The sequence below is a fragment of the Glandiceps talaboti genome, chromosome 22, assembly GCF_964340395.1.
Source record: "Glandiceps talaboti chromosome 22, keGlaTala1.1, whole genome shotgun sequence".
NCBI lineage: Eukaryota > Metazoa > Hemichordata > Enteropneusta > Spengelidae > Glandiceps > Glandiceps talaboti.
In genome coordinates this window covers 10,048,729-10,062,912 of record NC_135570.1, presented here as the reverse complement: position 1 = coordinate 10,062,912, position 14,184 = coordinate 10,048,729, and the positions used below count along the sequence as shown (strand labels likewise).

The following is a 14,184-nucleotide window of genomic DNA, read 5'->3' as shown; positions in this document are numbered from 1 at the left end:
GATGTGTGTGGTCATTATCACCCATTGGCCAATCAGGTCCTAGGATGTGTTCACACATTAGCAAGTCATTGTGAGCAACCGACCAGTGATTGGTCAATCAATTTTGCCCACGTGGCACTTATGGAACACGTCTTCACAAATATGTTGTCGTTTCCCTCGTTAGCGCGTTGGTAGCATACGTTCACTAGTCTCTTTACGGGGTTTGTAAAGATGGCAATTTATTACGACTTCTTCACGATTTCGGGAATAGGCTGGTGAGTAAAATTGATCTATAACATTTATACCTTGAACTTGTAAATTAATTTTGTTCGTCCACAAGGCCAGAAATCGACTCTGCGTGCCTCTAAAAGCCCACTCGAGTTCACTGACTGAGTTCTCACAATCGTTCCTCTGTTCCGAAATCAGACTAATTAGCCAGGGTCTTTACGAATTGGACATTTAGTTCATCATTTCCTTAACAACCAGTGCAGTTATATATCGTAGCATGCGTGTTCGCATTTTTTCTGATAAAATGTTCTATCCACTTACTAATTTCTCCAATAATTGTGAATACTAACGAAAATTACCTGCGTTAGGAACATTATTTACTATTACTCTGACACCTGTTTTGGTGTCCGATTGATTGACAATTGCAAGCCAATTCAATTGCAAGTTGATCAGCATGGATCATTTGTAGCTCTGTAGGCACTGAAGTCTCCTTTTGCATAAAAGTTGCAGGGTGTGAGGTAGCTGCAATATTAGTAGCGTTTGTTGTGATTTTGAGGGTGCGTGCTTATTGTCGTTCCGATCGATGTTTAATTGAAAGCAAACAAAAAATCGGACATTTCCTAACTCCAACATTAATTACAGAGCCTTCAAGACATGCAGTGGTCACGTGATTTAAGATTTAAATTAGGCCCCCCCACCAAAAAAAAAAAAAAAATATGGCCTCAGAGAATAGGGGTAGATGGGTAGGGAATTTGTTTTTAATTTAAAAAAAATCTTTTTCATTTTTTTAAAAATATTGCTTCGACCCAAAACCAAACGAAATGTCGGTCAGAACACCCCTTCTGTGATAGTTTGATGAAATATGTGCAGCCATCACTGGGGAAAGAAATCAGACGTGCAATGAAGGTCAAGAAGGCAAAGAATTTCTTGTCTTTTTCTTTTAAATGTTTAAAAAAAGTATAGGTTCGGCGGTTTAAACTGGATTCGGCCGGGTTATTGGAAACACGTGTTTTTTAATATTTTGCCCTAGCCAATCAAATAATAGAATTATAGTAGATCAGAAAAGTGCCACACAACATTTACATTCATTGCCACACTCCCATCATGCATCACTTTAATAACATCCCATCAAGAAATTACATATTGGTCAAATACAAAATGTATCCAATAGAGCTTATTATTTTATTTATACAAAAAAGGAGAAAAATGCAAAAGGAGAAAATGAGCCATAGCAAAGGAGATTTCTTGAGATACAGTTCAGCTTGTTGCAAAAATTAAATACAACCCACGAAAAAACACCGATGCGTTTGCTTGAATGAAGTTAGCTCAGGAGAGACTTCATGCAAAGACAACATTAGGTAAAAACAAAAATACAACCAATACAAAAAACAACAGATGTCTCTTATGTAGGTTCAGGTGACACTTGTATCAGTTCATGTCTGTGGAAGTTACAATGTAACACTTACACTTGATTCTTATTAACATGTAGCATTCTATCAGTAAACAATGTTATGTGATCCAGGTTCCTGTGGTGTTTTATACTTTGATTAAAGTTACTGACACTACATTGTATGTCTTTGCATGAAATTGGTCTCATTTCTGTTCACCTTGCATGAGCAAGCAAACGCACTGGTGTTTTTTTTTGTGTTATAACTTCCTGAAAGGTCAGAGTTCAATATATCTATGTTCATTTGTGATCACCTTATTTAGTAGGTGTTTGACATTTGACCTCATGTGATTCTTTAGCTGGAATAAACCCTGTCCTTTGTATTGTACAATTGACATAGGATATCGATAGTGTAGATTCCAGACAATTTTAGAAACTGAGCTGTTATTAAACTCTGTTTTGCAAACTTTAAAAATAATAATGAATACATCTCTATTTATCAATAAATTTTTGTTCCATTTAAAGTTAGTCAGTCAGTTAGTTTAAAGTATTTTTGTCATAATTCTTAAATATTCAGAAGAACGACTGCAAAATGATGATTTATCAGTTTCGTAGTGTACTAGAAGAATAGGTCATGGACCTGACATTCTGGTAGATTTCAAAGACTTGTCGTTGGGGGCGCTCTTCAATTGCTCCCAGGTTCTGCACAGGGAGCTATGGAAAAGCAACCCATGACAAATATTTCAGTCTATGCTTCGCAAGAGTATGGCCATAAGACAGTATGAGCACTGATATAATTTCAGTAATGTTTTAACCCAAATCCCAGCCCATTTCTAGGTATTATAAAATTATCAGTTGACGTAAGGCACTAAAAACCTACCTATCCTGGCAAGATATTTCATTTTCATGTTTCTTGACCTATGACCTTTGAGATACTTTTTTAAATTCAAAAATCATAAATCACTGACGGGAATGAATGCAATTGTTTTAATCATTCTTGTAATAGACAAAACATTCACTAACTCCTACATGTTCAAGAACTAAATGTCCCAATCTATCTCGGAAAAAAGCTTTGAAACAAAAATTTATTTAAAAAAATCAAAACAGTAAAAACAAATGCAGAGCCACAATTATGTAAATAAATAAATACATAAATATAATGAATGATAAACAAGTGAGAAAACACAGTAGAAAAAATTCTTACTAAAATCTTTAACATAACAATATTTTTCAAACTCCAGAGCCACTACACGTCTCAAATACATGAAAATAACCGTCTTCACTTTCTGAAATACTGAATGAAAGCAGTCAAAGTGAGTTTTGTTCTAATGCTCCTTCTTGGGTTGATTGCCTATTTTCTACTAATGCTATATTACTACTCCTGAGTATACAGTAATTATGTAGTCATTTGTATCTAAGATGGTGTCCCTACCATTGACAAATATTGTCAAATTTAGAATCATGACTATCCTTCCAGACAAGTTTATTTCAGGACTCTAGACACAAAAATGGGTTGAAGTCAAGATACATCAGTGGGCTGTTGGACTCTAGACACAACAATGGGTGGAAGCGTAGACACAACAATGGGTGGAAGCGTAGACACAACAATGGGTGGAAGTGTAGACACAACAATGGGTGGAAGTGTAGATACAACAATGGGTGGAAGTGTAGACACAACAATAAGATAAAATCTAGACATAACATGTTTAAGTCTAGACAGAACAATGGCTTGAAGTCTACACAAAACAATGGGTTGTTGGATTCTAGACAAAACAATGGGTTGTTGGATTCTAGACAAAACAATGGGTTATTGGATTCTAGACAAAACAATGGGTTGTTGGATTCTAGACAAAACAATGGGTTATAGGATTCTAGACACAGTAATTCACTAAACTTTCTATAAAAATGTTCTTTTAATCGTAAACAGCAAATTTGTCTTGAATTTCAGATAACAATTATAATTTTTCTTCATTTACATCAGCATCTTCATCATCTCTTGAAAAATCCACAAAACTGAACAAATTTATTCTACTTTTTCAGATCTGACATAGCTACTGGCAGCTGATCCACGGACACCTGATGGTAAGTAAAAATTGAAATATAATGTTTTGTGAATAACAGATGAAATGCATAAAATCTACAATAGTTATACACATGTAGAGTAAGTCAATTTTACAACAAAAATCACGAAACCAGATGACATTTTGTTTCAGTTTCATGATTTTTGTTGTAATGTTTTGATTTGATGTAGCAGTAATTATGGTTGGTAAAATTTACACTAGTTCCTAAGAGTCGATCCTTACCTTGGTTTCTGACCAAAAAGATTTGCCCGATTTCCCGTCTTTGTGACCATGGTTCCCCAATTTTAGCAAAAACAGTCTGATTCAGGTGCTCAAGTTTTGCTTTAGACATTGTTTTAGCTTACAATTTTGAGGCGATGTTTCTTTTCATACCAACCTCTGCCCACACTCAGTATAGACCAGTTTTGCTATCTACACCTAACCTACAAATGTTAAACCCTATTGTTTGCAATGTTTTCGTTTGAAACTAAGCGTTTTTGCACTGCTTTCTGCTAAAAGTAAGTGATTGGTTCACACCAGCAGTATGGCTCTTCCAACTATAGTTATACACCCACCATTGTTTTGTTGGAAAATGTTTGGAGAGTGTGATATAAACTTCACTGGAGAAATGCACACTCTGTTTTTATATCTAGCACCACTAAGTGTATATTTACAAGGTGGTCAAGCTGTAGTGGAAATCAGCCAATCAGAAAATATGAAAAAGTGGAGATGTGACCAAACTATAAAAGGAAGAGCCAGCATCATTACCTTTTAAGTTAGCAAATACTTCAAGGAGACGAGACGTCTCCGGTAAGGATAATCCAAAATAAAATGGGTGTTAAAAGTAAATTTATAATGTATTTGCAACTGTGGAGTGTTGGGTTCATTTGGCTTGGATGTGCCTTTCTCACCATGGTGAGTGGTCCAATTTTGAGTGTGGGCAGGGTTGGGTTTCACACATTATTACACCTGGGCAACTCCTCATGGAATGGTAATCATAGATATTGATTTCCCTATGTCTTTAAAATTCTTAGTTTCAAATTGAGCTCTGACTCATTCTTCAACTTGCAATGTTTTTGAAAGAAAAGCAACACACCACCATCATCACCTAGTCTAGTGAGACTTTTAATTTGCTAAAAAAGTGCATTTTTCTCTAAATATATTGATTTTTTATTATCAATATTTGATCAAATATCATGAACAGTAATATATTGGCATAGTTTTAATCTTGCTTTTAAATTTTAAAATCAAAGTTGGGTAGAGAATACTTTGATAGGATTGAGAATTAAAATTCATACCTTTCGGCCCAAACAGGTCACTATAACAGGGTTTGTTGCAGTACGGCTCGCCATCATGCTTTGTGGAATTGTGAGAAAAATGAAAAATTCAGTTATTTTGTATTTAGCCAAGTTTGTCAACTTCATCTCATCTTTGGTGTATTACAAGCCCCCCTCCCCCCACAATATGCTCCTTGAATTATCACATTTTTACTTCATACATCCTCCATCACATGACCATCATGTGACCATTGAACTTTCAAAATTTCTATTTCAACCAATCATCAGGGTTTAAACACTTAGTTAGATAAAATTTTAGGACTTTCAAGGAGTGTTTCATCACTTTTTCCAGAATTATTCAGATCAACTTTAGCCATTTACTGAAGTGTTGACAATGAAATATATTTTAGTTGTCAAGATACCTACTTTTAATACATATTTCTCACCTATGTAATCGATACTAAATATGACAGTAATGTCAGTTGTTCAGGTGATCAATTTTCCAGGAGTTTCCAGTAGTCGATTGTATTTTTTCTGGAGATTCTAAGAAATATGAACTCTAACTCACATCTAAGATTAAGAAACCACCTGTTGATCCCATCACTTGGCCTTTGAACTTTCAAATTGCTACTTCAACCAATCACATCTAAGAAACTAACTGCTGGATCACTTTAGAAAGCAATCACTCATCTAATCACTTAACCCTTGAACTTTCAAATTTCTCCCTAAACCAATCATGAGTCAGAAACCACCTGTTGATGGTACTCCATCACTTTGACCCTTTAATATTCACATTTCTTTTGTTTTCTTGATAAGAGCCTATTTTGTTTTTGTAATGCAAAGCCACGCTGATTAAAATCTAAAATAGGAATTGGCTAGATTCTGTTTATTTGCCTGTACTACCTTAATATTCAGGAGTTCACACTCAGCCTGTTGTGGACAATAACAAACTTTTTACAGTTTATTTTAACTTTTTTCAATGTACTGAGTTACAAACAAGGACTTAGCGTATGGTGTTTCACAGTGATTTTTCAAGTAGGAAGCCATCATAAAATTGTTGTATAAATTAAAAATCCAAAATAAATAGCCAATCTTCATCTATATAGCAGCTTTAGTTAGTGAATTAACTACGACAATAAAGACACATAATTTTGATAATTTTTTGTCTGAAGATGACCTACCTCAGCATGACTCCCTGGTGTTAAAGTCTTTTTACAATGTACACACTTTAAACAAAACTGATGCCAATCTTTTCCAAGTGACGTCCTCCTCTCAGCTGTAAAAAATAGAAGCAAGTTTGAAATTGTTTCTGAAGTTAATGAAATATATTCAATGTTTTTAATAGTTAATAGTGATGTTGCTATGTTCAATAATATTTATGATAAAATTTTAGCAATTTGGAATTTTCATAGAGAGCGCCCTCTCCAGGCAAACTGCAATTCCATGTCCTAGGATCACCTGTCACACTAATCATAGCTTATTGTTAAACACACACGTACTCTATCATAATTACTTTCTATTATTGTAGAAGACTTCATTAAAGTCACACAAGCTGAGTTTATAAGCATTTTTACTCAAGTGAAAATTCTCACAAAAAAACTTGATTAAAGTGTACTAGTATAATGTTAATGTAAATGCAAGCCTTCTATGACATTACAATTTCTCTTCTGGTATGGTTAAAACTATTAATTGTATAGTAGGGATTTCTGTACATTTTTTGGTACATACAATAAATTACATCACTGGATTATTTATAAGTTGTATCCTAATACCAGATTTGAGTTCATTCAGTTTCAAGTGATCGTTAAGTATATATCAGTAAGTAGAATACTGTGAGTACCTTTTTATGCAGAAAAAATTACGTCCCCAAAAACATATTAACTCAGCTTGTGCCCCTTTAAGTGTTTCATAAACGTTATTCAAAAGAAAGAACCTTTTTATATTTATATTTTCTATGCTACTTTTTTTTCATGAATTATCATTCATGGATATATGGCTAGCACCAGATGTTGATTGAATTACCCGTCATCTAATTATATGATTTTTATCTATATCTGCATTCCCCCTGGCCATAACATAGTAAAATTGATCTTAATCAGAATATATTGTATGCTCATTAGGGAGTTGAGAAAATAAACAAGTTGGACCATTAGGGTGATAATACTTAATTCTATGCTTCTAATGGCCTGACACTATATTTCTTAAATCTGACAAACTCAAAAAATTGATTTCCTCTAAATTGTGACATTTTTTCTATAATTTTATAAATTATTTGCTTGCACTTTCCATTTTTTTTCATCAATTTCAGAATATCAATAGCATGAAATATATCATTGCTGTGTTTCATAATATCTAAAGTGAAATTTGAATTTCAACCTTTTTGAAATTATGCAGAATTTGTCACCGGGAAATATTAAGTTGAACAAAAATGTTCAAATGTCGTCCTCTAAGATGGTGAATGTTATATTAATCACTGAGATAATTGAGGCTTCATCTTTGAAGCTAGAAATTGACATAGCGTAATACATCATTGAACTTAATTGCGTTTATTTCAATATTTGATTTGGGTAGTGTGACGACTGGGGTGTGGTGGTCTCTGGAAAGAAACCCCTGTAATACCAACATCCCCGTGACTGTAAATATTACACACAATGTAGATTAGATTTATTGCATGAAAGCAGTCCATCAGTTTGTCATTTGAAATGAGAACTAAGATTATCTGTCAGTTAAAATCTCTTGACTTGGTGTACTTCAGACAAACACGGCATATTTTGGAGGATAAATATTCACATTTGATATATTACTCTGACGTGATCACTTTTTGTACAGAAATGAACTAAAACCATAATTGTGATATGACATTAATGTATTAATAAAAAAAATTAGTTGAGATAAAACGCTCTCTGTCAAATAGAGTGCTAGTCTAGTTCCTTTATGGTATCATTACGATTTACACCTCCACTCACAGTGGTTTAGTTGGAGATCACTTATCCAGACTAATAACGTTATAAATAGCTGATGTTTTGGGATTAACCTTTCTATGAGATAAAATCTAACACTACTGAAAGTGTAGGAATCTGTGATGTTATGAGTAGAATGGAAAAGAACAATAATTGCAGTTAGGCAAAATAAAAAAAAATTGTGTTTCTAACAAAGATACAAGGTATTAAAATCTATGCAAGTTTTACCAGATTTCATCCTCTGTTACCACGGTTACCCACCAAAATCATGGTACCAAGGTATAGGAAAATAAGCAATTTTACCAGATTTCCCCTCTCTGTACCAGGGTTCCCAAACCCTTGGTCAAAACTGAGATCTGTGTCAACAATATGCTTTTGATAGATGCTATCTGAATGAACAATGATTCAAAATGTGTCACTATGTCAGATCAAAGCAGGAAAGTATGACACAAACGAGAGGGTATAAAGAACAACAGTAGAAATTTGGTTAATAAAACCACAAACCAAAAAAAGTCTTGTAGTACTGAAGTGATATTCACAGAACTGTAGTATACATGGGGATGATTGCACAATGTCACACAAGCTCAATAAACGAACTTTGTTCATTTAGGACAAACACCCACCCCTAAACGAATGTTCACAAGTGCAACATTTTTTATGTATTTATATATGATGTAAACCATGATGAAAATTGTAGTGGTCACATCTCTATGATCAATGCAATATAAAAACATGCTGGTAAACACATTACAATACTACCAGAAACTCAACACTGTATATCACATTAGATATAAATTTCAATCAACTAATCAACATCTCAGTAGTAAATACAGAACTTCTTATCATTGAGGTGTGAATGTTTTCGAAATGTGGTTAGAAGTGTGAAAATGAAGTTCTGCAGTTGTATTGATGCCAGACCCCTTCCCTCCCTAAATGAATGAAGTTCATATATTGAGCTTGTGTGATCATCTCATAATGAAGCAGAAGTCACTGAGACAATAGATTTCAAGTGCCATGTTTATTCATCAGATTTTAATTAAGGTGATGATGAGTTTCATGAATTGAAATTGACAGGTCATATATTTCATTAATTGTTAATTATTTCATGAAAAATACACCATAAAAAGTAAAAGTATGAAATTAAACCAAATGACATTTTGTGAGTTTTGTTGGACTTTCTGTTATCTATTCAAATATTAAATATAATTAATCAAAACTGACAATGAGAAAAATAGAAAATGACATTTCAAAAGGACTTGTTTCAACATGATTATGCATCCACTGGGACTGTAGACTGCTAGCTTTTGTTAGAAGTGTCAGCTTATTGCAATAATACAGGTTGGGTAATGGGTAATATGGTTAGAATGGTTGGCTTGGAATTTGCAAAAATGAAAATTTTAACCTGGTCACCGCCGTTTATTTCTGAATGGTTATAAAGTCCTTGAAGGCTATATGTGAATCACCATTGTATCCAAGTCAACACATCTGTATACTTGGGTACCTGGTAGGATAGATGGTGCAATGTGAATGCAATTCTCCTCCAGGGAGATAAAGTATAAAGAACCATCATTGTGTTGTTATAGGTCCATGCCAGGGTAATAATGTTAAAGCATTTCAAGCAGTGTGGGAAAGCAGAGACCATAGAAAAAGCTAAATTAAGTAGAACAATGTTTGTAACGAGGAACCAGATTAAATATACAGATTACAGGGCCCTCATGAAAAATGTATTCATTAAAACTTAATAATATCCCCCCCCCCAAAAAAACTAAAATAAAAAATAAAATAGAATAAAATAAATAAATATTTGTTATGGCATATGCATATTGTACTTGCATCAGAAAGACATTTTTGAATGGAAACTAATTTTTTTTTTAAATTTTAATATTAAACCTTTTATCAATACAGATAACCTCATCATGTGTAATAAATGTGTGGTAAATGTACATGTATATGTATTCTATTTTAATTGTCATAACCAAGTATTGCTGGCATAGAAATCCCATCTGTTATTAGATATATGTGATAATTAAGTCCGTATAATTATCTCTGACATCTAACTTTGGAATTAGACTTAAAGGCCCATGTTAGATTAGGATTAATATCTAGGTGTGAAAACAGTTATCTGACAAAGCTATAGAAATATTTGGCCAAGAACAAAAGAATAATCCATTGTAATCCTCATGGCTCCACTGATAATATAACACAAATGTAAGTGCTTTGGAATGAAACCTTCGCCCTTTTTCATGAGTGAAAAAATTATGCAAAAATTGTTTCACAACCATAAGAATATGATTTTAATGCAAAATTTTGGAAGAGTAATTTTGGATTTGAATTTCAAATTTTGATTGTATTATATCAAGTGTATGTAACATATACACTTCACAGCATTTCATTTAATGTTATACATGTATCTATTAAAGCTACACCAGCTGTAACTGGAGCATAATATTTTTGAGTCAGAAAATCTGCAAAAGATTCACTGAAAATTGTTAAAATGGTAATAATTAGACATTGTACATTTTGTACATGTTATTATTAATTAGGGTTGATTCTATGAATAAGTATAATTGTAGTAACAGGTTGAAATCACGATTGCACTGAGGTGCTGATTTTAGAGTGTAGACCTAAAAAAACAATATGATTGGATTTATTTACTGCACTGTTTAATGTATATTCATTCACAGGTGATTCAATATTGTTCTGGGTGTATGATATTATAACTAATATAAGTAACAGTTTTTTGTTAAAGGTTGGGGAACCCTAAAGTCTCTCATAGTCCTGGACCATCACATTTCTAAAAGGGTTGTTTTGTATGTACTGATATCTACTGCATAATTGTACTGTCATAACCAAGTATTGCTGGCATAGAAATCCCATCTGTTATTAGATACATGTGATAATTAACTCCATATAATTATCTCTTGACATCTAACTTCGGAATCAGACTTAAAGGCCCATGTCAGATTAGGATTAATATCTAGGTGTTTACTACATAGGGTTAATCATTTGTTGACATTACTGCGATGCCCGAGGGGAAAGGGTAAAAGTTGCATAGCTTCCCATACTATCTATCATAATTTTGACTGGGGAACCCTGGTAGACTTTACCTGCTTACGGCCCTTAACAAAAACATTGTCAATTTAATATATCTAACAAAACTGTTTCAAAATATGATCGAGTTGCACCTAGCACAGTTTTAGCAGTTTACTACCTAGTTCTAAACACACACACTATTCAAGTGGATGCATATATTTGTTATTATTTAGAAACCAAACCTAGCACTGCAATGAATGCATTGATTGTACAAACTATACACGATCTATGTAGTCATTGTCTGTTTAATGTAGACAGCATATGAATAGGACACTATGCAAGTCTGGTGTATATCTCCCTGATGTATCATTCTACATGTCATGAATTCACCATAATGACAATACACAGAGATTAATTTACATTGTTATTGTTACCATACAAGGACATTTTTCATGTAGAAATAATTTTAGAACTTATCAGCGTCTGAAAATCAGTCACTGCAAAATAACCAAATGTTACCATGGCGATAGTAAAAGTGTGTTTGTAACAATCTATATTTGTACATAGTGACGTAATATCTAGAACAATGGGTAATTAACTTATTTAATTAATTAATTAATCAATCACTGGATATTGTTCTTAAACATTAGTCAAATCCGACAAGATATTGTGCCCCCCTCTCGACATGTACATTTCAATGAATTAGGAATGACTTGTGTCGATATTTCAAAACACTATTAATGGGTCACTCAAAAACATCCATCGGGTCTCCTCATAAATATTCAACAATATTGTCAGCTAAAAATAAATCCTTCAAATAACATGAACACAACAACCAGACATGCTATGCTACATTACTCACTGAGGTGTAGAGAGATTTCTCTCATTACATCAACATTTTATACTACGATTTAAAAGCAAAAATCACATTTATAGCGTATTTTATTTTTGATAATATGTATTCTAATATTCCTACAGGTAATGCACTATGAGAAAACACAGACTCAGCATTTTTTCACAATATCTATGTCAACTGAAAAAAATTACAAAATATTTTAGTGTGAACTGGGATCAAAACCTCGTTTCTGTAATTTGGAAATCACTTCATTAGTATTCATTATTTCATAAAATAAATTTCTAACTTTTATTTAATTATCACCGTGATTTATTAAGCCCTAAATCTTTAAATATGGATAAATATGATTTTGATTTCTGAAGTGTTTTAAACAAGATTATAAAATTACAAGATTGAAGAAAGAAAATTTGTTGAATTTCTCAATCAAATTCACAAAACTGTTTTTCGTAATTTTTTTTGTAATTAACACAATTTCTTGATGCCAATATCATATTTACTGTAAATAGTAACATGGTCAGAGAATTGAATATGAACGGCTACTTTCAATATTTACCCTTGAGGCCCCCTAACCTCATCATTAAAAGTCTACACACTAATAGACAAACCTTCTAAATTTGACATGATATGATAAATAATGCATGCATCAATAACATAAATTGGTAATGGCTACCACTAAACGATTTCTGCTTTTATTTTGAATCGTAAGAGAAAAAAGTCAGTGAAATTATATCGTGACCTAAACCAAATGAGTAAAAGAAATCAAATGAATTTCAAAAATTTTAATTAGTATCTTTAAATAAAAACTCAGAAAAATTATAAATGTCAAAGTATTAATGAGAAAATGAAATAATTTTTTGACAAGTATTTGATGGATGAATCAAACAACTGAACCCTTTACAGGCTGACTGTAATTTAGGGTTTAAGTTAGACTTATGAGAAACCAAGTCCTTAAAGAGTTAATGAATTCTAAGCAGCCAGCCAGCCAGCTAATCAATCAATCAATCTACCAATCAATCAATCAATCAATCAATCAATCAATCTACTAATCAATCAACAAACTACCAATCAATATAATTTGATTTATGAAAATAAAAATACACGAGGTGACAGGAAAAAAACCCACAAACATACATTACATTTACGTAGTTGTGTTCAACACATCAGAATCGGAGAGAATCAAACAACTGGAATGGAAATGAATAAAACAATGTAGAGTTTTATAATGTCTAGGAGATTGTATTCTCTGACAGCCGACATGGACAGGTTGTATGATTTCAACCTGGGTTATTATGCCTTATTCGTGATGACGTTTCAGATTTTAATACAAGTCGTATGCCATGCTACTAGTCTCTACTATAACAGGGTTGTTATTGTGTGCTTACCCTCAAGTGAATAAGTGAACTAAATATAGACTGGAGTCGTTATTGTGACACATCGATTATAAGATTGGCTTTGCATTTGAATGCAGACACTCTCGCGTGTTGGGGTGTGTTGACAGTGTCTCTTGTCAGGGTTCCGAAAATCCACAGAGACGCGGGATTTTATCACCTTTCGGCAATTTGTTAGATTTCAAATCTTCGACATGATATTATCATAATTTATGTTTTCAAAATAATGAAACGATCGCATCATCTTTGTACCGGTGTACTATCACATGGTTGTTTTCATTGCATTGCCATTGAGCCGCTGGTCTGGTCTGTGGTCAGAGAGGGGAGGATGTCTGCGATCATCAACTGAATTAAAATCAAATGAGAACGATGATGATAACGCACTTACCAAAGTAAACAGGTTTCTTACATCGAGGGCAGATCGACATCTTTCCGTGCGTACTCTCTGCTCTGTTTCTGGGACAACAACCTCCGCAAACTGCTCTTTACTCAGTTTAGTTGGCGCCGACTGTCGACGCTCAATCACTTGAAATACACAGGTTTGGGGGCTTTAATTTGCACACGGCACTTTAGGTCGATACAAATTGATTGAACTTGAAAACAAAAGCGGCCTCTCCATCCATCAGACTTGCATGGAGGAGTTTTAGTAATGCGTGAATTATTCAAATTAAGTATTTATTGTGAACGATTAGTGAATGGTAAGCTTATCGGCATGCACTTCGAACACGATAAAGAAAAGCCTGCAGAAATTTTCGGCTATCAGAAACTTAAATTTAGAATGATGAAGATAATTTTTCTCTCGAAATATAGATATCGTTGTTTCTATGGCGACATTGGCCCTTTATCTTTTGAAAGCACAGATGCACGGAAAAAAATATTACTATTTATATCGAATTTTGTATAACATGTCTAGCTCAGTTTAAGGTCTATTTTAAGAGTATGTTTTTAACTTTCAGAAGAACTTGTATACCCACAAACTACCTGCCTATTTAGAAATATTTTCTCTCTTTACATTT

The 14,184-nt window shown here is 33.2% G+C and overlaps 1 protein-coding gene across 1 annotated transcript; it reads right to left on the bottom strand.

Annotated features, from left to right (window-relative positions):
* Positions 1-3,580: 3,580 nt before the first annotated feature.
* Positions 3,581-13,661, bottom strand: LOC144452254 (cysteine-rich protein 2-like). The gene is made up of 4 exons (XM_078143308.1): positions 13,557-13,661; positions 6,113-6,207; positions 4,953-5,010; positions 3,581-3,670 (listed from the first exon to the last, which is right to left on the bottom strand). Exons 1-4 carry the CDS (start codon positions 13,594-13,596, stop codon positions 3,618-3,620), a joined length of 246 nt encoding a protein of 81 aa, XP_077999434.1. The 5' UTR covers positions 13,597-13,661; the 3' UTR covers positions 3,581-3,617.
* Positions 13,662-14,184: the final 523 nt, after the last annotated feature.